The sequence below is a fragment of the Ctenopharyngodon idella genome, chromosome 11, assembly GCF_019924925.1.
Source record: "Ctenopharyngodon idella isolate HZGC_01 chromosome 11, HZGC01, whole genome shotgun sequence".
Lineage (NCBI taxonomy): Eukaryota > Metazoa > Chordata > Actinopteri > Cypriniformes > Xenocyprididae > Ctenopharyngodon > Ctenopharyngodon idella.
In genome coordinates this window covers 21602691-21629089 of record NC_067230.1, presented here as the reverse complement: position 1 = coordinate 21629089, position 26399 = coordinate 21602691, and the positions used below count along the sequence as shown (strand labels likewise).

The following is a 26399-nucleotide window of genomic DNA, read 5'->3' as shown; positions in this document are numbered from 1 at the left end:
TTTTGTTGTTTGATTAGCATTAATAATGACAGCAGGTAAATTTGGATGCTGTCCCTTTAAGACTGACTGCACGGAAGCCTTGTCTTTCTCAACTGTACCTTCACTTAAGACATAAATGGCTCTGTTTACTTGCAAACACGTGGTCACTTTGGCACATAGGTATGTGTATTTAACCGTTCAAGCCCAGTTAGGCGTCAAAAAGCACTCAGTTCAGTCCTCACGCGCTCTATGAGCAGCGGCTTCATGTCGCGCGCTTCTCTCAGACGGCGCTGAGAAACTCTCTTCAGAGAGCGCGTGCATATGCTGTAATGAGTTGTCTTTCACTGCTAATTGCACTTAAACGGTTTAAAACCACTTGTTTTTAAACCGCAATGTTTAAAAGCTCATGCAAATTATAAGCTTTTGTGACCGCGCAGCATAGCAACCTCACGTGAGCGTAACCTTGACAGAGACGATAGTCCAAAATCTCTATCAGCTGACAAATTTCTACCGGCTAATCATGTCTACCAGTATATCTCCCACACCTACTTATTGTGCTTAATACACTTTTACATCGATCGCACGTCTCTAATTCGCGATCGCCTTCTGAGAGAGGCAGGTTTCTTGCGCGCACTTTGGCAGTGTGCCAGTCAGCACGAGTGCTGCACCGAGTTCCTTTTAAGGATACATTTGAGCTTATAACTCTTTTAACATCAAACACGTCCCGCTCTTTATATTCACATTCATGCATTTCATCACTCTGAAGTGTCAATAGTGCAATATATTTACATACTACGATATATACGATATAGCAAAATCTCTAACGATAGGGATTTTATTTCGTGGTAACGATATATATCGTCATATCGCACAGCCCTACCCAAAAATGAAAATTACCCCATGATTTACTCACCCTTAAGCTATCGTAGGTGTATATGACTTAATTCTTTTTAGACGAATATGATTGCAGTTATATTAAATAATGTCCTGGCTCTTCCAAGCTCTTCCAATTTTGAAGACAAAAAAATTGCAACCATCCATCAGAAAAGATATCCATACGGCTCCAGGGGGTTAAAAAGGCCTTCTGAAGTGAAGTGAAGTGAAGCGATGTGTTTGTGTAAGAAATATCCATATTTAAAACTTTAAAAACTAAAAGTTTTTAAAACTTCCGACAGACACCATACGCACATCGACTATGCCAAAAGAGTAACCCCTGGCGCGATGTAGGAGTAGCGCAAGCTTTGACGCCTCTCGCTGTTCAAACAAACTCAAGCTCCTCTTCTCTTATATCAAAATCCTCTGACATTTCTCTTTAGAAATTCTCATTTTAGACTTCTAATTCATGACCAGTGTTTTGTTTCGTCATTGCGTCATGCGCCAGGTCAAAGTTCAGTCTTTCGCCATAAATCATTGCGTACGGGTGTCTGTCGGAAGCTAGTTATTTTAGTTTTTAAAGTTTTAAATATGGATATTTTTCTTACACAAACACATCGCTTCAGAAGGCCTTTATTAACCCCCTGGAGCTGTGTGGATATCTTTTATGATGGATGGTTGCACTTTTTTTGGGCTTCAAAATCTCATCCTCTATTTACTGCCATTATAAAGCTTGGGAGAGCCAGGACATTATTTAAGGTCATAAATCGTATCTCAACCAATGCAGCCTATACACTCATTGTTATGGCTGGTGGCACTTTATGACCTTATGTTATTAATGGATGCGAAGGGATTTACAATGGACAGTTTGATATATTCATATTTTAATTACTGAAAAAGGTACCTTTCTCATAGGTGATAGGTCATAATGAGGAAGAAGAAGAATTTTCTTTTGTGTTTACAAGATGACCTTTCCATTCCTAGTTCTAATTTTACAAACCACAAAGTAATCTGCTACAAAAAAGATGAGAATCAATCTTGGTTTTAAAATAAGGGCTAAAAGTTAGTTTGAAAACTGAATCAAGAGAAGACAAAGGCTTCTAAAAATACATTTTTGAGGAAGGCAGACTCTCTTACAGTAAAACTCATCCTTGTCATCATTGCAGAGGCTTTGATGGAGACAGCGTCTTTGTGATCACAGAGGATAAAATGTGAATTATGCACATTATCTGGTGTCTCTCCCTCATTAGCAGCACAATGCACAGGTACCGGAGCACCAAACAGCATATGCCTCAGAACACTGACTGTCATGACAATTGGGAAGATAAACAGTTCCCCTAATCAGTTTTTTTCTTTTTCTTTTTTTGGCAGCTTGCATATGCTATGCATTCTACTGGACATGCGCTATAATTAGATTCCCAGTCATTTCTCTCTTTTATGTGACAAATGCTTTTTTTATAGTAATTTGAAACACTTAGATGGCAGCATGCAACTATTTTTCATCTTAACCAAGAAACACTCAACTATAAATGTAACTGTTATGAATTATACAACACAATCAACATGCCAACAAATTGAAAAATAAATCAAGTAAATCAAGTTTTGGTTTGCACCAACGGTCATAAAGATCAATCTTAAATTGGCAAACCCATTGTCATTGCCAAAGACAACCACCAGAGGGCACTCTGTAGGACTGAGACACAGCTGCTGAAATATAAAAAATGTATATATATTTTGCATGCATATGATGATCCAAAGATATTGATATCCATTTTGCTGCTTTTTTGCAAAAAAAATAAAGTTTACATAAAAAGGAATCAAAGTAAATATTTCACAAAATGTTCAATATATAAAGATATATAAATATATAAAGATTCAATATATAAAGATAACCAGCAAAAACAGAAAATAGCAACAGTTTTAAGCATTTATTATGATGTAATGAGCTATAACTGCCTATGGTAGAAAACACAGAACATGATTTAACTGTCCGTGTGCCAGTGAAAAAGAGATGTTGCATGAAAATGTAACTCCCCTTTTGGCCTCTCTTTTCTGCTGCAGAAGTGGTTTGGATAGGATGAGTAGTGCACCTGTTGAAAGGGCTGAGATGAGACACTTTGGGATTCATCCAAATCTCATATTAATTTAGTATGGATTTACAGTGCAATATCCCTATTGGGAGGAAACATCTTAAACTAGTCTAATATTGCTTGCAGGTCTTAATTTAATTTGGTCTACAAGTCTGGCCAAACTGGGCTTGTTGATCTCCCAGCCTGACCAACTGAAAAATTCAAAGGACCTCTTTAAAACCAGCCAACATATCAGGCATCTTAGGCTGGTTTAAGATATTTGTCAGCTGGTTAGGCTGGAAGACCAGCTTGCCAATCTTGCTCAACACCAGTCTGACCATCAAACCACCTTTGGTTGTTATTTTTCAGAAGCTTGACCACTTAAACCAGCTAAAACCACCTTAAACCAGCTAAGACTGGCCTGTTTATGCTTTTAAAAAAATGTTCAGCAGGTTGTAACTGTTTTTTTTTTTTTTTTTTTTTTGCGGGCAAATAATGCACCACGATAAATACTACCAGCGCAGTAAACACTGCTTACCTTAACAGTCCTCCCATTGAAGGGTTAAACGGATTTACCATCCACGGAGCGGGTTAGTTATTGTGGCGCAGCGCAGAGCCTCTGGACGGCGCGCTGCAGCGGACGAGCGCTCGAGCGCAACTTCAGTACTCAGTACTGAGCGCCGACAGCAGTCAGCAGTGCCAGCAAACATAAACAATGGCGGAGCGGCTGTAAACCCAGCTCAGCGGATCGAATTTGCCCCATGGACGGGCATTTCGCGTACATCGACATGGAAAACCCGACCGAAAACCCCAGCAAGGCGGCGGAGTACCTGAAAGAGCTCAATAAAATCATCGAAACCCAACAGGAGTTGTTGGAGAAGCAGAAGAATCGTATTGAAGAGCTCGAACAGCAAGTGTGTGATCTTTGTCAAGAGAACGCGTGCTTGAAGGATCAGCACCAGAGGCACCTGGCCACCTGCAGACTGCAACAACAGGGCAACAGTCACCCCACGCTGGGTGCCATAAAGGAGAATGTGATCCAAGAAAAGTAAGAGTGCCACTTTTTCAAAGCTGTCACTGCTTGTTTCGTGTCTCGTTTGGACTATGTATGAATGGAATATCTAAGCAGGCATGTCAGCTGTATATGCTGCTTTTTTAAATGACTAGTTATGATCAGGAGTGTTTATTTGTTGGTCTCAACGACAATGAACAGACTCACTTAACGGGACGGCTTTGGGTGTGAGTAGATGCCAACACTCAAATGTCACAGGGCGTTTTATTTATATAAAATGCCTGTCTATATCGAAGTGAATATATTTATGTAACCCTCAGGGAGCACAGCAGCTCACAGTCAGTTAGAAAAGACACATAAAAAGCAATTTTGAATAATACGCTCCCTTGTACGATGCTCAAAATGCTGTCTAGGTAGGCAGCTTGCTTGAACACACACCCCATGTCGACGGCGTTCAATTTTGACAGGTTTTTGACACTTGAAATTCTCTTTACAGCGTCATTCTGTAAATGTAATCCTGTCTTGTTCCACGTTTCAACACTGTTGTTCATACTTTATCCGGGGTTAGTAAATAATCCTGGGTCGACAGGTTTCGAGATTTCACACTGTACCTTCGTAAGCACGGGTTAATGTGCTTATTTGCATATTTATGAGGTTAGGTAACGTTGATTGGACAAATACAGCACACATCCTGTTTTTAACGGCGTGTCCATCTGTGGAATATGTTGCCAAGTAGATCCGCAGGGGTTGGCATACAGCAAAAAATTAGTCTCTTCATCATTTCAGTTAACTTGTTTGCCTTCGCAGTTTGACATGTTTAACCGTTTCCCTCAGACGTGGAGACTAAATAGCGCGTGAAAGTTGTAAGAACTGTAGAAAACTCATGAATGTTTAATATGGCAAGCTCTGATTGGGTTGCCAGTTGCTAAACAACGCGCTAAACCAACATTCTCTCGAGAAGGGGGTTAGTACCCCACGGTGTGAAGCAGTGCTAACCCGGGTTTTAAAATACATTAACCCAGGGCTAAGTGTAGCGTGAAACGCCCTAAAAAAAAAAATAAAAAAAAATGAAGCCGTTTTCCTCATCTGTAATCCGAAGAGAGCATCTTGGAGCAAGTAACGTATCTGAACGATATGGTTAAACAGTAAAGCCGCCAGGTTTAGTATGACAAAAAATCCTCTCTTTTAGCAGCCTGTTTCTTTAATCATTTTTATAAGAAAATGGCATTTAATTATGAGAATTGTTCGCGGAAACATCTGTTTTCCAGCTGCGGTGGTTTTTAATTGATTTCAGCAGTCTGATATGTTGACTAAAATGGTAAACATTAGCTAGTTAAACTCTATATCCTTGTAAGGTAGGCCTATTTATTTGTATTATAACCTTTAACATGGGTTCAAATTCATGAATTGTGAATGTTTGAGCTGAACTGCCCGTTTGGAATTCATGCACACCTTCTTTTCGATGCCTTGCAATACTGTATTACGTCACAAAGCGCCCTAAGTGTTCTAATCTGCTATTATTTTATTATGTTGACAATCAGGAGCTCACAGCTTCTGGTGCCACACTACATGATGGGTTTGCTGGCTTGCTGCAGTGTGTTAGGATTTCCAAGTGGATTCATTGCAAGAGATAAGTGTTTATCTGGCATATTTATGGAAATTTATATGTGTTTGGATGAGTCAGGAACATATATTTCTCCCCAAGACATGTGTTTTTAAGCCGGAGTTGTATTTGGACTTTAGCTGTATGTGAACATGCAGTTGTCATATTATCCCTTGTAATGCAAATGCACTGGCTGAATCTCATAATCTTTTAAATTTTTAATAGTTTATACTGTAAAATCATTTTCTAGTCTGCTATAGCACCCAAAGAGGTAACCTTTAAAGAAGGTGGTGATGTTTCATGAGCTGAGTTGCACTTCACTTGCACTTTCTACAGTTCATTTTGTCAATAACTTCTCTTGTGATCCATTGCAGAGGTGGAAAGTTTGGCACCTTTCTTCTAGGCTGTGCAGATTCTGTGAGATTGAAATACTGTATCAGTTTTGTACACTTCTTGAGATCAGGGAAGATATAGATTAATTTTATTCTTGGCTCTACAGTGACTGAGCTCTGTGGTGTAACATTAGCAATTCATTTTTATTTTCCACTTGCTATTTGCTTTTTGCATGTGCCTGACTTATCTGTGCCTGCTTGAATGTCAAAACAATTCTGTTCATAATAGACCTTATTAACAGCAGCGACATCTTTGATTTTTAACAGGAATGAAAGCGAGGCTGTGAGGGATAGACACATCTCTTCTGTGCTGTTGTACTGTTATTTAATATGTTTTTGGATTGTTCTACTGACAAAACACTGCAAAATATATTTCCAAGGAATTTCAGTAGACAAAAAACTCCAGACAACATGAGCTGTGGAAAATTATACAGCTTTTTACAGCGGATACCATTGAAAACTCACAGCCTCGCTTTCATACCTGTCATTGGGCTGCTCTGAATAAGGTCTATATTTTTACACTTTGTTTTAGTCTCTTTTCCACCATCGGGTTCTTGTTGGCACAGTTACAGTTTCTTTTTTTACTGTTATGTAATAAGGATTACTATATATGCAATATACATCTGTGGTGCAAGAGTTGTAGAAAGCATGGTACAGTTGGTAAACATTGGAGTGAGCATAGATGGTTACATTCCAGATTTTAGGGTTCCTTTTTTCCAGTTATTTATTTATTTATTTATTTTTACTTTACTCAGAAAAGACATGGCACATGTGAAGTAGAGAGAAGAAGATGAAAGGTCTATTAACATTTGCAGAGAGGTTATGGAGATGAACAAACAGAAAGGTTCCTAGATTAGTTGACAAGAACATTCATTGTATTGTTTGAGTTGATATACACATTTGAGCTCACACTAGAGGAGTTTTTAAATCCTAACCGAGTGTGAAAAAACGTGCACACTGCAAGATTTGAAATTTGTAGCGCAGCACACACTACAGGGTATTGTTAAGATTATCATACCCAGAAGAGCACCTCATGTGATTTCATTGGGAAGCGGATGTAAACATATTCGTCACTGACATGTTTAGGTATGTTTACATTTGCTAGCAGCTTTCTATACTCACCCGGTATGTTCAAAACCATAGCAATTTCTACTCAGCTTTTTGTCCGTACGGTTGTGTCATGTTTTTGAAGACGCATTATTCAAGGAGTTGTGTTGTTGCAACACTTCAACGCACCATTCCGCCATCTCCACTGTCCAACGGACCCATACAGCAGCTGGTTTCGCGGTCGCAATTTCAAAAGTGCTCTCATTCACTTCTCTCATTGGCTGTTGTTAAAGAACTGACATAATCTTCCCGATTTAAAATCCTGAATATCAAACGTGTGATATGATCGGGGCAGCCCTGATTTGTGTGAGAGTAGATCAGGAGGTGCGAGATTCGATCTGTGAACGCCTCACATTACCAGATAATCTGCGCCGAACATAGGAGCCGATCAAGGTCCTCGACAAGATTTTTTCTCCGATTCTCGAGAGGGGAAAATCAGGCATAAATCAGCCTAAAAATCCTGTAGTGTGAGCCAAGCATAAAGGTGTTCCACCAATATGATGGAGGTTGGTTAGAGAAATCTGAGGTTAGAACTGTTTGTACCATGCTAAACTGGAAACGCAACTGGAACTGTTCCTCACTGTCCTGGAACCCATTTGGCCTGAAGGTGGAAAATGCTTATGCTATTTGTAGTCAATATCTTAACAGGGTCCTTGATTATGATTTCACTTTTTTACCTTTAGTTAGTGTGTAATGTTGCAGAATGAGCATAAACAACATCTGCAAATTCATGACGCTTTATCCACTAATCATTCAGAAACGTCCAGATGCATTCTAAAAGTTGTAACTTCTTCCTGAGTCTCTCCATCAGTGTCTGACTCTGGTTTGAACAATGTAAGGCTGAACACTGTCACTGACAATTGTTATTTTGACCGCGTGAGATTCTCCAGCTTTGTTGTTGTTGAGCAACTGAAGCGCGAACTGTTAAAGCTCCACCCTTTTTTGGAAAGGGGCCGGGATCAGCAGCTCATTTGCATTTAAGGGGACACACACAAAAACGGCATGTTTTTGCTCACGCCCAAATAGGGGCAAATTTGACAAGCTATAATAAATGATCTGTGGGGTATTTTGAGCTGAAACTTCACAGACACATTCTGGGGACACCAGAGACTTATATTACATCTTTTAAAAGGAGCATTCTAGGTGCCCTTTAAATGTATGGATCATTGTGATTGCCTGTGTGATGTGAATTCATCTTCTTTTCTCAGTCTCCTTTGGTGTTGACCTGAGAGTCCTTCAAATCATGAGGATTAGAAAAGATCATCTGCTCTGTTCTTCTCACATCCTCTTGATTTGAAGGACTCTGGGTTTTAACACCAAAGGAGAATGAGCAAAAGACCACTCCAGTTATTCTGCAGCTTAACTTATTCTGCAGAATAACTGGAGGAGCAGGGAACTGGCATAACTTAAGAGGAACACGCGTAGTCACAAAGCTATATATTATATTTATAGCACTGTATCTTAAATGCATGCTTCGGTGGGATTGCCTGTGATGTTAAGTATGCTTCCTTTTTCCTTAATCTCCTTTTGTACTGAACCCAGAGTCCTTCAATTCATGAGAATTTGAGAAGATCATCTCCACTCTTCTCACATCCTCATGATTTGAAGGACTCTGGGTTTAATACCAAAAGAAGAATGAGAAAAGATGACTTTGTTGCAGACAGATGCAGTAAAGCATGCATTTGAAATACAATGCTAAAAGAAGATATTTTGAAGAAGAAAGACAGTTAATGGGCCCCATTGACTTCTATAGTATTTTTTTTTCTCCATCCTATGGAAGTAAATGTCAACTGTTTGGTTACTGACATTCTTCAAAATATCTTCGTTTGTGTTCAGCAGTAGAAAGAAACTCATACAGGTTTAGAACAACTTAAGGGGGAGTAAATGATGACAGAATTTTCATTTTTGGGTGAACTATCCCTTTAAAGGACTTTCTGGACCTTGAAAGTGGTGGTTAAATTGCTGTCTATGGAGGAGTCAGCTCTCGGATTTCATCAAAAATATCTTAATTTTTGATGAACGAAGGTCTTACGGGTGTGGAATGACGTGAGGGTGAGTAATTAATGACAGAATTTTCATTTTTGGGTGAACTATCCTTTTAAGTTATGCCATTTTAACACTCCTCCTACAGAGTGTTTTTTTTTTTTTTTTCACTCTTCTGTGGTATTAAACCAAATGTACTTTAAATCATGAGGATTTGTGAAGATCACCTCATCTGATCTTATTCCTTCCTCATGATTTGAATGGTTTAGTACCAAAGGACAGCGAAAAAATTACTTCATATCACAGGCAATCACAATGAAGCGTGCAAATACAATGTAGAAGTCACTATGATTGTTTTTTTTTTCTCGTTCTCCATTGGTATTAAACCCAAAGTCATTCAAATCATGAGGATTTGAAAAGATCATCCGCTCTGATCTTCTCACATCCTAATGATTTGAAGGACTTTAACACCAAAGGAAAGACAACTAGTTATTCTGCAGCTTCTTACAACTGCAGAATATCTGGAGGAGTGTCAAAATAGCAAATTTGAGATATTCACCTGAGCTGTGTTTCTCAAAAGCATCGTAGAACCATTGGCACCACTGGCCTCTCTACGATCAACTTAGCTCATGGTGCTTTTGAGAAACGCAGCCCTGGATGTTTAAGACATGCAGACATTGCATCAAAAGACTTAAAGAAAGCGTTTTCTTGAGAGGTGATTTCTTGCACAAAGGCAAAGTTGTCACTGATAAATTTAGTTTTGTGGCAAAATCTATTACATCAATGCATCACTATCAAAAGGTTTCAACAGAGTGCACGATTTCACTGTGTGATTTAGTCAACTAAAATGCCTTTAGAATGCCCCCAGAATTCAAGATAAGGGGCAAAATGCACCTATATATCTTTTATTATTATATCATTTAATATAGTTAACCAATATTACACACAAAGAGCGCCATTTTTCTCCAGATATCAGCATGATTACAATTTAATGAACAAGAACTTAATATCAAGTGACATACATTTTAGACACCAAATCGCCTGTTTTTCTCTATTTCGCCTACGAAAATAGTCCACAGCAATGAATCAGCCGTTTGAATGAATCGGTTGAATCTCAGTGACATTCGCTGTCACCTACTGGCGGGTTTAATTTCACGTTTAAAGTGTCTTTTCATTTTTAAAATAATTTGAAATAACAGTATTTATCGTTTTATATGTTCAACATTTCAAAACATTATTTATGCATCTGTAACTGCTCTTGACTGATTAACTTTAATAAAGTTTTATCTATAGTTACATAGTTATACATTAGATTACAATTTCCGTACCTGAAAATCTCCTGTTTAAACCTACATGAAAAACTTGAAAAGCATCGTTTATTTCATTTATATGTTTGGTCTGTTGTAATTATCTTTGCTATTACCCGTAATTTGATTATTTGTTACTATTTTATTACTTACTGTTTATTTGTCTAACAATATTTAAAATTTAAGTGAGTTAATCTAGTAGCTTTTGGTGTCATAACCTTATTTATTAAGGTTACTTGTATCATAAACAACAAAAACAATACCTAGGCTTATTTTATAGGCCCATTTTCTTTTCTTTTACTTTATTAAATTTTTGTTGTGGGGCAAGTGAAAATTTTGGCGGGGCAAATTTGAACCCGACCAGGCCAGTAGAAAAAATCCTTAGCATTGAGCCCTGCTAGCTATTCAAAACAATTCAAGTCTCTTGTGCTATTCATGTTCATGTCTTTTTATTTTATTCTGTTGGCACTTTATGTTTTAAACATACTTGAGTTTGTCGACTTCTGAAGGGGGTCTGAATTTTGAATAGCGAAATCAAAGCTCAAAGCAGCATGTGTTTAGCTTGGCTGGTCTTTCTTGCACAAGTCAGTAGCTCTGACAGGGAGATCGCCAAGTCATAACAGCACATTTCTACACTTGCAGCTCTGCTCTGACAATCTGTTTCCTAGCTGTTCCATATTTTTTTCATAGGCTTTTGTCATTACCTCTTGTGACTGCTTTCAAGCACACACCGTGATTTAGGGTGTGGAAGTGTAGTAGGCAATGAAACTTCAGCCAATGATTTGTGTGTTGCGGTTCGCTGTAGAAGGGGACCGTATTTGGTATGCATTGTTTCTGCACCATGATGTGGAGAGTTAAAAGACCGGTGTTTTTTGCTGCAGCCGATTGCTGGCCCTCATGTCACGAAGCACTTTGCCACGTCAGCTCACGGCTTTGTGCTGACCGAAGCAAACTGGCAATCGCAGCATAGGCTGAAATGGCTAGTAGTGAAGAAGCTCTTGGTGATTTTTGTATACAGATGTCAGTTGATGCAATGCTTGTGTGAAATATTCATGAAGTGGATATTTGTGTAGGAAGTAGCAGCCAAAATATTCAAATTTTTGCAATTTCCACTGGTTGGTTTTTAAGCAGTTGTCATTGTTGTAAATGTTAAAGGGGGACAATATGATATTAAAAAAAAGGTGAACCCTCATGTCATTCTAAACCCATAACACTGTGTTCTAACCAGATGCAACGCAATGCCACGACATGCGATTAAAAGATATCTTTTCCAATGTTAATCAGAGTTTTTGTCCTCATAGAAACATCTAAGTAAATAGTACAATATATATCATGTAGACACTATATCTACATAATAGAAGTAATGCAGCACCCTGAACACAGAGACTTCAATACTTGGTGCACAATACGACGGTAACATTCGATAGATTTTTGGGTGTGAATGTATCATTTTGACTAGAAAATAAACTCCAGATGTCACAAAATTGCAAGTTACTAAACCTAACAACAAAAGCAATGATAAAACAGTGTAAATACAGCTGGAAAACAGAAAAAAAACAAAAAACAAAAAAAACCTTATTATTCATGCCCAAATACATGACGTGAACACCAGTATAAGAAAAAATGGGTAGGTTTTACTTAATTTTACTTTTTGAATTTCTGTCATTAATGACTCACACTCATGTTGTTCCACACCCGTAAGACCTTCGTTCATATTCGGAACACAAATTAAGATATTTTTATGAAATCCGAGAGGTTTTTTTATTCTCCATTGAAAGCAACGAAATGACCACATTCAAGGTCCAGAAGAGTAGTAAAAACATAGACAAGAATACTTTTTGTGTGCAAGAACAAAACAAAAATAATGACTTTATTCAACAAATTCTCTCCCGTCATTTACATTGCAGAGCTTCTGTGTTTACGTTCGAACGCCGGCTCTGGTCACATGAGCAGCACAACGCATGCGTGTGATGCTGACGCAGGAGCCGGCCAATACTGAGCCGGCGTTCGGACGTAAACACGGAAGCTCTGCAATGTAAATAGCATAGCAGAATGACAGGGGAGAGACGAATTTGTTGAATAAAGTTGTTATTTTTATTTGGTTTTTGCGCACAAAAAGTATTCTCATCACTTCATAATCTTAAGGTTGAACCACTGTAGTTACATTGACTTTTTTAACGATGTTTTTACTATTTTTTTTGGACCTTGAATATGGTAATTTCATTGCTTTCAATGGAGGATTAAAAAAAAAACCTCGGATTTCATCAAAGTATCTGTGTTCCAAAGATGAACGAAGGTCTTATGGGTGTGGAACGACATGAGGGCGAGTAAATAATGACAGAGATTTCATTTTTGGGTGAACTAACACTTTAATGTGAGTTTGACTTTGAATATCATTTTTATGACCTAGAAAGCTCTTGAAAATGAATCAAAGGAAACAAGAATGTACTGAATGTGAACAAACAAGTGTATTCTATGACAAATATTGTTTCAGTCATGCAATATATATTTTTAATAATGTTAAAATGGTGTAATATTTATGAATTTGATTATGTACTTAATTATCCATTTCATTGCAAGTGCTTGCAGAGAGACCCCACCCACATGTGATTTTTGATTGATTTTGTTGCGTCTCATAGTTGTCACATCTGGTGCGGACAGGCAAATCGCTTGTCGCTAGATTATTATTGCATCGCGTATGGTTATGACACAGTGTAAGACTTCCAATCATATTCAAAATACAAATAAGGACATTTTTATTACTCTTATATTTAATATTCTGCCTATCCATTGCAAGTCCATGCAGCAAGTCCATCTATGGAAGTAAAATAATGCCATATGTTTTTGAAACAAAAAGCATCTTAAATTGCACTACTTGGAAAAAAAAATATGCATTGCATTAACAGTGCTTGCATTTTAATTCATTGCATTTTTAGGGCTTGCATTTTTATGGGCTGAAATTCAACATGGTTGTAGTAGTCTCGTTCACTGTAGAGAAAGCTGCTTACACGTAGGCTACACAGGGAAAGTGACAGTAAATACACTGAATTAAATGTAAACACAACTTTTGTGTCTTTATCAGCTTTTCTGCATATATACTGTCCCTGATAATCATCACACATACACTTACAGCTTGCTCCGTTAATGTAAATTCGTTTTAATGAATGAAATGAATGACTTGTTCTAACTGTTGCTCTGCTCTTTGTCAACACATGCTTGCACCACCTGCTGGTGAGGTCGACTAACAGCAGATGGAGATTATGCTCGGTACTCTACTGCTTTTCCTGCAGTTCCTGGATGTGAAATGTTGAAATTTGAACCACTGAATTTGTAGATGCGAATTTGTGGACGCGAAATAAAGTGGACCAAAAATTGCATGCTGAATATTATAGGTTGTATTTTTAAACAGAACGAATATTTTGGAAGTGAAATCTGAAAGATGAATATGGATTATTGAATTTTTAACAATGAAAATGTGTGTGAACTGTTTTGAATTGAAATATTCACAGCTTAAATATACAACCATGTTGAATTTCAGCCCATAAAAATGCAAGCCCTAAAAATGCAATGCATTAAAATACAAGCACGGTTAATGCAATGCATATTTTTTTCAAGTAGTGCAATTCAAGATGCTTTTTGTTTCATATGGCATTATTTTACTTCCATATCCATCATGCATCAAAAAGAACTAAAAAATATTGTACTATACATATGAAGTGAGTGGTTTAATTCAAGTCTTCTGAAGAGACACAGTCACTTTATAATGATTTTTTCCCCCTCAGAATTGTAATTATTTAAAGGAATTCTTTTCATTCCTCTCTCAACAAAGGCTTAGATTTTGTTTGTAGTCTCCTTTATAATAGTAAAAAAATTATACTAGTTTCCAAGCCACTTTCTTTGTACGGTACTTTCCTAAAGGCAAACATCACTGTTGCCAAGTTTATATCAGTCGAGGACACGTAGCTCAAGGGAACTGCATAGAATCTCATACCGTACACTATGAAGTGTACTAACATCTCTAACTCAAAATCAATTGTTGGCAGACGTACACTGTTGCCAGAGGTGGTGCATATCCTTAGCTGCAAATAAACCTCTCCTGCCGCAAAGGTTTAGTTCTTTTAGTCTGTCAGAATAGAAAAGTGAATTTAACATGTCACCTTTGTTTTCTTAGGACTTTAAATGAATCGTCTAATAATCTCATAGAAAGCATTATATAGTGTCTTTGTAGCAAGTGGTAGCATAAAGCGTTTGTTCAGGTTCAGTAACTTGCAGCTTGTATGGCTGCAAATGGCACATTGCAATCTCCAACGTGATGGATAATTAAGTGAATGAATGGGATTTCAGAGTAGCCCAGGGCAGAAGCAGAACATGTGCCGCCTATGATGTGTTTTTCCGTAAGAGAGTGGCGTCCATCTCGGATAGTGGAGAACGGACTATGAAACCCTTGGGTGGCCGTGTTACACTGCCATTTGAATACTAAGATGAGAAGTAAACAAACATGAGATCCGCGGTGAGGCAATGAAATATTGAAGGCGTATGTGACTGGTAAAATTGCTCTCTTGAAAATACTGTATATTAAATGTTATATTAAGCTTGAGCTATATAAGACTGTAATGAACAGCAGGTAGCTGAGGCCTAAAGGAATATTCTGGGTTCAATACAAGTAAAACTCAGTCAATAGCATTTGTGGCATATAATGTTGATTAGGGGGGGAAAAAAGCAAAAATCGAGGTTACGGTGAGGCACTTAGAATGGAAGTGTCCTATTTTAACAAAAGAGCCTATATCATGAATGAATGAAAAATATTAAATTAAATATGAAAAGGCATCCATCTACTGATCTGCTGATCTGTGGATATATGAGTAATATTGCTTTTTTGTGCTATTATGGCTCATGCCATCGATCTTTTAGTTGCAATGCAGAGGCATGGGATATTATTTACTGGTGCAGAACTAGTTGCAAATTGAAACTCTTGTCATAAAATGTGTGTTGCTTGGGCTTAGCGTTCTAATATTTCGTCCCAGAATTAAGAACCCTCACAGGATCTGTAAAAGTGAGGAACTTTGAAAAGTGTGCTGCAGATGGCACATGATTTAATGAGATGACAGGGCTTGGATGCTAAGGAGTTATATAATGATTGTTAATTTGCAGTAGAAGAGTGTCTCTCTGTTTATTCATTTGGTTTTAGAAGACTTTTTATATGTCTCAATGTTCTGCACATATGAAAGGGCTGACAATATGTGGCATATTTCTCCTACTTATGAATTCTGTAAACAACTGTAAATTCAATCCTATCAAAGAGCAACATTTTTTGTCTTAAATTAGGTTTGTGTTTTTTATTTTTACCTCTGGTTAATGCAGATTTTATAGAGTAAGTGTTAAAAAAAAGTCAAGAAGTCTGAGTCATATTACACCCCAAAATCAAAAGAAAGAATTAATTTATTATTTTATATTTTAAAATTATAGAATGTGCTTAATTGTAATAGAAATAAGTCATAATGTAACTACATACTGAAATAAGCTTAATTTCAAAATGTAAATTAAGAAATTATATTTTGCATAAAGAAAATATGCTCAGTTGGCATGAAAATAATGTCATAATAATGTCAAAATAAACAAACAAATAAATAAAAATAAAATGCAAATTTCTTTTTTTTTTGCAGTTTATTTTGGGGTGAAATACAATTCAGATATGTTCTTAACACCTTTTGTGATATCCATATGGTTCATAGCCATATTTTGAATATATATTGCAGATATAGTATACATCTCTATAACACAGCTGTCCAAAATAATGATGCCATTAAATCACAGCATTCTGTGGTTAAATATTTTTTATATAATGTATGTATACTGTATAGCCGACTCATGTTCCAGGCAGACAATTTATGATTTCTACAAAAAAATATCTGCACTTTTACTGTTATTTTACTGGATTTATTATTGCAGTACCACAAGTGATTATTTTAACTTATTATTTGTCATTTTTATCTACTTATTCCTCTTTCCTTTGTTTTGTTTATGGTGTATGAGGAAAGCTGAAGGAAACAACAGTAGAGACCTGCAATGTATTCAGTTTGAAATCTAATTGGCCCATTACTATCTTCACTTTCAAAAAAAAAAAAAGGAGAAAAGAAAAGAGAAAAAGGCAGTTACTCTGCAGTTCATTCATATTCTTTAATAAAGTGAATGGACTTAGATGACCACTGCCTTCCATTTGTAATGTTGTGATAGGCATACTCATGGGATATTATCAGCTGGTTAAATGGAGACCATCTATCATGTAGCCAATGCAAGATATATACTATATTGGTAGAGATGATCTGTGTCTGAGCCTGCCAGCAGAATTTTACCATGCTGAGCAAAGAAAAGAAAAAATCCCTATGTTTTGTTCCATTTAATTGCTCCATTGTTCGAGTTTTATGTATTTTAGCTGGCTGGTGCTTCAGATTATAACACTTTGTGCTGCATTTAAACATAATTACCAGAGCATGGTGGGAAATGTTGTGGGTAAAATTGTGGTTTATAAAATATTTGAGTGAGGCAGTTGTTGAATAATCTCTCAAAAAGATTTGTTACCTCTTGAGGCAATGTTTATCATTAAGATTTGCTACTTTGTTATTTGTCATCACTTCTTCATTTGTGCTCTTGTTTTTGAGACACCTGGAATATATTCTCATGGTTGAATTTGGAAGTGCCATACAACCGCGGACAACTGTCGATGAGCCATGCCTTACATCAGTGGTAAACTCTAATTGACAATTGATTCTGCAGTTGATAAGCAGGGCCTCTAAGCTATTAGTCACTGAAGGCCTACAGCATGAGCCAGACCTGACAAAGAGGAGCTTTTATTGGATTCTGTCTAGGGGAGCCTACTGAGAAAACATGGTTCCTTGCATGCCACACTGATTGATGGTGATTTGGGTTTGGGAACATGGCCTTGTTGAGACCAAGTGTAAGCTACGCTTAGTGGTCGTCTGTGGATCTCTCAGGATAAACTGGGAATGAAACCCAATATTTCAGTTCATATATTTATATGTGTTGTGGACAGGTGGCTCTCATAAATTTGTCAAGAATGTGTCTGGTTTATATGTCATCCCAATATCAAAAGAGCATCATAAGATATTATATTTTATATATTGTTTATGTCTATTTTATTTTTACATAAAATATATTTTATCTATGTATTTTTGTAGAAAATTAAGCTTTTTAACCCTTTTTTGTGCTGTGATGATATTTTTATGATCCAAATATTCCCCACAAATTCTCATTACTTAAATTATAATAATTAGTAATAATTATTTAAACTATTTATACATCATTGTACTACTTGTTGATCTGCCTTTAATGTGGGCTGATTAGAGAATAATGGGAATTGCGGAAAAAAAGTATGCTTATGTCATGAAAAGAAGTGATATTGTAAAAATTGGTCCTAAGATACATTTTATTAAAGTATTTATTTTAGTGTTGTCAAAAGTACCGACTTCGATACCAAGTCGGTTCTGAAATTTTAAAAATGTGAAGATACCAGCGTTTCCCCCTAGCATTTTGAGCACTGTTGAGCAGATACTTAAACACCTCTGATTGGCCATTGTGTTCACGCGCTCAACAGATATGTCTGTGATTGGTTACAATGATCAGTGCTTCAAAAACATGTTGTAAACAGACATCTGTGACGCTCTTCACTGTTTGAAAGCAGGCGTCTGTCAGAGGATCCCTAATATATCCTCTAAAAGATGATCCGCTGATAGATGCCTGCTTTCAGATGCCCCTGTGTGTATCTGCTTAAGCGCTCGATGACGAGCGTCAAGGATATCTATTTACAACATGTTTTTGAAGCGTTGATCATTGTAGCCAATCACAGAGATATCTGTTGAGCGCGTGAACACAATGGACAGTCAGACGTGTTTAAAAATCAGCTCAAAATGCTAGAGGGAAATGCTGGTATCGTCACACTTGGTACCGAAGCCAGTATTTTTGACAACATTATTTATTTTAGATTGTGAATGATTAAATTGTCTCCACGATCTGTCTTTGAAGAGAGATAGTTGTATTGTGCAGTGCAGTTTTGGTGCCTTCCGTCCCAACATACTGTACAACGCCACATACTCTACAGTCACATCACATGTTTAGCAACCACAGCGGTAGGGTTACGGTAACATGACTGTAGTTTTTCACCATCAAGAAAATGTGTATTGTTTGCATCAGATGCACACAAGGTTTATATAAACAGTCATTTATATCTTAGGTGAATGTAAATAGTTTGGATGCTTGTCAGTATATTATGATATGCATGTGTGACAGCATATTAGATCCCTAAGAAACCTACTGCCGTCTGTGTCATTAATGTTAATCAAACAACAAAATACAAAGAGAAAATCTTCACTAAATAACTTCAGTAGCTTTAATAAAAATAAGTGTATATTCAATTCATACTATGTAGCAGGGCTTGACATTAACACCCTGCCAACCTGACAAATGCGGGTGGATTTCAGCAGTGGTGTGTAATCATTCATTCCTTCAATTTTTGTGAGATTCACACTGACACACACAGATTAAAGGGTTAGTTCACCCAAAAATGAAAATAATGCCATTTATTACTCACCCTCATGTCGTTCCACACCTGTAAGACCTTCGTTTATCTTCGGAACACAAATTAAGATATTTTTGATGAAATCCGATGGCTCAATGAGGCCTCCATCACCAGCAATGTCACTGAACCTCTCAAGATCAAGAAAGGTACTAAAGACATATTTAAAACAGTTCATGTGACTACAGTGGTTCAACCTTAATATTATAAAGCGATGAGAATACTTTTTGTGCACCAAAAAAACAAAATAATGACTTTTCAACAATATATAGTTATGGGCGATTTCAAAACACTGCTTCGGAGCTTTACGAATCTTTTGTTTCGAATCTCATCACTAGATATTGTTGAAAAGTCTGGGAAGTTTTGGTGCACAAAAAGTACTCGAGAGGTTCAGTGACATTGCTGGCAATAGAGGCCTCATTGAGCCATCGGATTTCATCAAAAATATCTTTAATTTGTGTTCCGAAGATGAACGAAGGACTTTTGAGTTGTAGAACGACATGAGGGTGAGTAATAAATTACCATTTTCATTTTTGGGTGAACTAACCCTTTAAGTAACCTATTTTTCATTGGCAGGATTTAAACGGAATTGATTGGCAATGCATTATGATCATTATGCATCTTCTTTATTGATAAAGTTACATTACCTGCAAATGCAAACTCTTATCACTGCATTGCACAAGCCAGAGGCAGAGCACAGCTGGAGTCCTAGCACAATCACACTTTTTATCTGAAATTGAAAAATTTGCAGTTCGTGCCTTGTCTAATTTTCAGACTAACATTCACATGAACTTTTAATAAAAACCTAGAGATTGGTTTCAGCCTCTTACTAAATATATTAGATCAGATTTACACTCTGTAAGAATTTGATAAATTGTAATGCTTAAACAGAACCGATGTAGTGTCAAAGGTTTTGTGGAATGAAAATAGAAAACTAATTGTGCAGATCCCTCAGCTGCATGTTTGGGTCATGACTGGAAAAGTAACAGGCTTTGCAAAGTGCAAACCTTAATGCCTTGAGTTTAGTTGTAATTATCTGATTTTGTTTACATGAATTTATTATTCCATATTCTAACCTGCATCCCTGCAGGAGCCCTATAGCATTGAGCTGGCCAAGAATCTGACAAAGGTTGGTTTTAAATTTTGAATTAATCAGTGAACATTTGACAGTGAAATAAATAAGAGGGAAGCAACCTCTCAGCTCTGTTCTAAACTGTATTGTATCACAGCAGGGTTGTGCATCATTTGAATTGAATTGTGAGTGCCTTTTAAATTCCAGCTCAATTTAGAAGTAGCAAAAATAGAGGTAGCAAACTGATGCACATTTGCAATTTGAATTTGAATGTTAAAATGTATTGAATTTCAAAGAAATTCATATAACTGCAAGGCCCTGTGAATTTAAGCAATTGCCCTGCTCTCTATTGTAGACGTCCCCTTCGATTTTAAGATCTTCTTATGCTCTCTTCATGGTGTTATGAGGCGTATACAACATTCTACTCATTCAGAAGTATTATTACATTTCTGTATGAAATCTGTCAAGTAACTAAATTCCATGAGGAGGAGTCTTTGGCTACAGAACGTTTTGAAGCAATTTACAGCACACTGCAACTTTTGACTTAAATGACAGTGTTTCTCATGGCAGCACTCTTGTGATTTAGTCAGTCACTATTGCAAAGTAAATACTGGATAAAGGATAGATATTAGAGAAGTTGTATTGTAAAGAAACGTAACCAATTCTTATGCTGCGTTAAAGTTTAAAATTTGCTCTCCTCTGGCCCCTAGTGTAGTCCAACCTCACTTTAAGTGGAGTCACTGATAGTCATGGCACACCACAGAGATAACCAACAGCCTTCATGCTTTTAATAGCCTTTCACTTGGGGGTTTTAGGGTTTGTTGAAACACCCGCTGTGTTGGAAATGGACTGTCTTCATCTAACTCATGAATGATCGGTCTCTCTCTCGTCTGTAAGGTTTGTGAAGCAACAGCAACCAATCCATCATCAATGATGGGTGAGACATTTAGTAAAAACCAGAAAGGAAATATCTTAGTATGGAGAGACAAGGGCTGTTGTACTTCATTTCATGAGATAGAAGTTGCCCGTTATTCATCAGAAACCTGGGCAATGAAGTCTGTTTGTGCGGATAGATATGTCTGTCAATCTTAAGATGTATATTTCCATCTGCCTGTCTTTCTATTTATTGATATTTCTTTGTTTATTGATAAGTATGTCCATCGACTCATATGTCTGTCGTTCCATATCTATCACAACCTTTTGTGTTCTGTCCGATAGATAATGTCTGCCACTCTGTTGCTTGTTATTTCTAATTGTTCACTATGTGTCTGTGCCCCATCTGTCCATTTGTCGTCCGTTTGTTTTCGGTACGCTGCCCAACAGATCTGTCCTCCATCCTTACATCATCCGTTCTCTGCCGGTTGTCCATTCGCTGTCTATTATCTATTTGCCATCCGGATGTTGGCTGGTTGCTATCTGTACATCATCTATTTGCTGTTCGTTCATTACTATTCATCTGTGTGCCGTTTGTTTACTGTCCATATGTCATTGTTTGTTCGATTGCCCATCTCTCGTTCGGTCCATTCAACCATTGATGGATATTTCCATCTGTCCATCTATTTGTCAGTAGATGCATCCATCATTTCATCTGTCCGTCAAAAGAAATGTTCATCCCTCTGTATATGTTTTTGTTGAAAAGTCAATCTACCTGTTGTTCCATCTCTACATCGATACCTATGTTGTTTTGTCTATCTGGCTGCCTATGAAAGTTAAAGGGTTATTTCACCAAAAAAATGAAAATACTGTCGTTAATTACTCACCCTCATGTCGTTCCAAACCCGTAAGACCTTCGTTCATCTTCAGAACACAAACTAAGATATTTTTGATGAAATCTGAGAGCTCTCTGACTTTGAATATAATTACCACTTTCAAGGCCAAGAAAGGTACAAAAGACATCGTTAAAATAGTTCAAGTGACTACAGTGGTTCAACCTTAATTTTATGAAGCGAAAAAACAAAACAACAACAACAACGTTATTTTTGTTTTGTTTTAGCACACAGAAAATATTCTCGTCGCTTCATAAAATTCATAAAATTAAGGTTGAACCACTGGACTATTTTAACAATGTTTTTACTACTTTTCTGGACCTTGAATGTGGTTAAATTGCCTTCTATGGAGGAGTCAGAGAGCTCTTGGATTTCATCAAAAATATCTTAAATTGTGTTTTGAAGATGAAAGAAGGTCTTACGGGTTTGGAACGACATGAGGGTGAGTAATTAATGACAGAATTTTTGGGTGAACTAACACTTTAACACTATTCTTTCTCAGCAAATATTAACAACGATGGAATACAAACACTGTTTAATTTAGTTGAATTTGTTTGTTAAAAATGAAATGTGCCTCCTGCAGAGTGTAATTTGATTAATTTACTCCCTCCCCCCCAAGCCATGAGAGTGCACTGCTCTGTAGAGTTCTTATGAATCTTAGAATCGAGAATGGTAAAAGTGCTTTGGTTTGCTCTCTGATTCTTTGATAAATGGGCACTTGCTTTCAGCAGAGCTAAGTAGCAAGCCAAACTCCCACAGCACAGCACTAAGTTTTCAATGACAGTTTGATTTGAGTGCAACTTCTCTCCTGTGAGAGGCGCATCAAAATCTGCTGGAACACTGACTGTTGTGTGCTTCTAATCTCTGCATTCAATTTGGCCCCATTACTCCTCAAAGTGGCTGACAGGAGAGGGCAGGGTGCATGAAGGGAGAGATTTAATCCAGCACCAGGGAACATTCTCTAAATCATAGCCTGAGGGTGTGTAGATTAGTGCCCCAATGCACAGCACACTCCTGCTCTCTCTCAGGTGCTGAAGGAGGTGAGTGACTGTCACATCTAGGGTTGCAAAATTCCGGGAATTTTCAAAGCTGGAAATTTTCCATGGGAATTAATGGGAATATATGGGAATTAATGGGAATAAACAGGGAATTTGCAAAATTGCAGGTTAGCCTATAAGAGGGTACTTAAATGTGGTTAAAAAGCACACATAATTTTAAAACAACCATATTTAATGCAATTTTAGTTGAATTTTTACTCTGCACATTCCTCAATCACATTCACACAACACGCTACTTACTGCAGGGCTATTGAGGCCACACCCCCTGCATGCACTGTGCATTCCCCCAGTCCATAACATGCACATTTGATCAAAAATACAGAAAAAACAGTAATATTGTGAAACATAACTACAATTTAAAATAATGGTTTTCTATTTTGATATACATAAAAATATAATTTTCAGCTTCATTACTCCAGTCTTCAGTGTCACATGATCCTTCAGAAATCATTCTAACATGCTAATTTGATACTCCTATTATCAATGTTGGAAACAGTTGTGCTGCTTAATATTTTTTATAACCTGTGATACTTTTTTCAGGATTCTTTGATGAATAAAAATTTAAATATCAGCATTTATTTAAAATAGAAATCTTTTGTAACAATATACACTACCGTTCAAAATTTGGGGGTCAGTAATTTTTTTTCTTTCTTTTTTTTTGAAAGAAATGAATACTTCTATTCAGCAAGGGTGTGTGAAATTGATAAAAAGTGATATTGTTAGAAAAGATTTCTATTTTGAATAAATTCTGTTCTTTTTAACTTTTTATTAATCAGTGAATCCTAAAAATAGTATTACAGGTTCCAAAACAATATTCAGCAGCACAACTGTTTCCAACAATGATAACAACTGAGTATCAAATCAGTATATTAGAATGATTTCTGAAGGATCATGTGACACTGAAATAAATAACACATAACAGTTGCTGCAATAAAAATATATTTATTTTACATATTTACTAAATTAGAATTAATTGAATGTGAAAAATAAATAACTGTTATTTCATGTTATGACCAAACAAAATGTTTATATTTGTTTTTATATGATACATTCTATATAAATATTATACATTTATATAAATTTCCCAAAATTTCCAATTAATTCCCATAAATTCTCATAAATTCCCATAAATTCCTGTAAATTCCTGTTAAGTTTTCAAATTGGAATTTTTCCAAAATTCCCCAGGTTAAGTTCCAGTGGAAACTTTCCACCCTTTTGCAATCCTAGTCACGTCCACCATTACCTGTCCCTCTAGTTCACTCTATCTCCCTAATGCGGTAGTTATCTGAACCAATAAGCCAGCAAGGCCATGTGTGGCAGTGATTCTTTTTTCCCCTTTGTGCTGATGTTGAATAATTGTAACCAAAAAAAAAAAATCATTATTGCCATGGTTTTTTTCTGTTGAGATTATGTAGTGCATCAATTTCAGCAACCAAATTTTTGGAAGGCCAAAATCATTGACCAATATAATGACGTTTAATTATTGCTTCTCTGATGGCACTTTTTCATGTATACAACATAGATAAACTACAAGTAAACATCTCAGCTCTGTGGATGCTAGGGCTGGACTGACAATACTAATTGATTGATTTTAATCTCTCTTCATTTTGATGAACCAAGATCTTTTATTCTATGCTGTTTTCTTTTGATGGATGAACAAACCTACACTAAACATTATTTATAACACGCTTACCATCCAAAAATCGCAATAAGCTTTGTGCTTTGTTACCTTTGATATGAAACAAATTCTCATATATCAAATTCTTATAATGAATTCAAACAATAAATGTCAATTTTATGCTCTTTAATGTGGCTTGACAGATTGCTGTAGCTGCTTTAGTTCAAGAGGGAGCGCGGAATGAACAACTATGTGAACTGATTATCTCTTCCTCTTTACTACTAGTTATAGCACAAAATAACATTTAACATAGCATCAGAAGGTATGTGGATACAACTTACGGAAATATATCATGTCTCATGTAATCGTTCAGTCAGTGTTTCAACTGGACAAAGACATCAGTAAAACGGCTTGTAAACAATATAACATTGCATTTACCTTTAATTTTGGTTTCGGGAAAAAATTCATTTCAGTGCATCACTAATTCTAAGCTCTGGTGGGTTGATGTGAATGGTAGAACAAACACGGCCCCTCAGGGCCTTGGCTGGAGGAAGGTGGGGTGGAGAAGGAGCTGTCTTGAGGAGGCTGAGAGGAAGAACAGAGAGTGAAGATTTGCTTGGCTCTATTCACCCTTAGGGTAGTGCTTTACAGCTACCCTGAAAGTCCTGCTTTAGATTACTGAGTGTCCTGGCTTGCTGAGGCTGCTGGCAGTGGCCTTGATGTTGTATATTCTATGTGGTCTTTGTAGTAATCATTTTTAAAATGCTTCTGTAGCATTGTAATAAGCAAGTAATCATGTGATCAGTGAACACTTGACACTGCCATGAGGTGTTGTGCCAGTTCTCACAGAAGAACAGATTACTGAAATGTTCTTACAATATAATTGGATCTTTATGTCGATCTTTTCATATTCATTAACTGCCATGGTAAGGCATCAGTTTAAAGGGTTAGTTCACCCAAAAATGAAAATTCTGTCATTAATTACTCACCCTCATGTTGTTCCAACCCCGTAAGACTTTCGTTCATGTTTGGAACACAAATGACGATATTTTTTGATGAAATCCGAGGTTTCTGAACCACACAGCAACAAACCTCTTGTGAAAGCTCAAACGCGCTGCTTAACGCACGAGAATAAACCTCATTGGTTCTTGCACGTCATGCGAACATGCTTGAGCTTCCTTTGGTTTACCACTACTGATGTGTGAGTTGATGAATGTTTATGTAAATAAAAGCCTAAATTAAATCTGTTCATCGTATAAAGCGATCGTTTCTCTTCAGAAAATTTTGGACTAAACCGCTCAATTCGTATGGATTAGTTTTACGATCTCTTTGTGAACTTTTTGAAGCATCAAAGTTTTAGTTGCGTAACTGTCAACGGAGGGACAGAAAGCTCAGATTTCATCAAGAAGATCTTCATTTGTGTTCCAAGATGAACAAAAGTCTTGAGGGTTTGGAACGACATGAGGGTGAGTAATTAATGACAGAATTTTCATTTTTGGGTGAACTAACCTTTTAAAACTTGGCTTATTATAGAATGATGCCCACCTCTATAATGGGACTCTTGCACACAGTCATTGATTGGTTGGTACATAGTACACAACAGTGGTCACCATATGATATAAATTGGTAGTACTGTAACAAAAAAATCATTCGATTTTGTCATTTTATTTTGAATATGAAATGTATATGTAAATGTCTACTATATATTGGTACCATATTTGTTATCGAATAATAATATTTGAGATTTTTTTTGACTGGTATTGGTTGATTGCTTATCCAATTTAATAACACTGTTAAAATGCAATCACTAGCAAATCTTAAAATAAATATCCATTTTCTTATTGTACATTTATAATGTTGTGATGCCTAAAATTTGCATTCAGATTCAGATGTCCTACTGTGTGGTCAAGAAACAATATATGGCTGTACAAAAATAGTCTCCAGTGGTAGACTGTTTCTCATTCATTTTC

The 26399-nt window shown here is 36.6% G+C and overlaps 2 protein-coding genes across 4 annotated transcripts in view; one reads left to right on the top strand and one right to left on the bottom strand.

Annotated features, from left to right (window-relative positions):
* Positions 1–3597, bottom strand: part of hdac11 (histone deacetylase 11) — a 73887-nt gene extending 70290 nt beyond the window's left edge. The window contains exon 1 of the mRNA XM_051911885.1: positions 3460–3597. The gene's annotated coding sequence lies outside the window, so the exon portion shown is untranslated. The remainder of the gene's footprint in view (positions 1–3459) is intronic.
* Positions 3532–26399, top strand: part of iqsec1b (IQ motif and Sec7 domain ArfGEF 1b) — a 181268-nt gene continuing 158400 nt past the window's right edge. For all 3 annotated transcript variants that reach the window (XM_051911869.1, XM_051911868.1, XM_051911876.1), the window contains exon 1: positions 3532–3969. In XM_051911869.1, the coding sequence (XP_051767829.1) occupies positions 3683–3969 (287 nt within the window). In that variant the 5' untranslated portion in view covers positions 3532–3682. The remainder of the gene's footprint in view (positions 3970–26399) is intronic.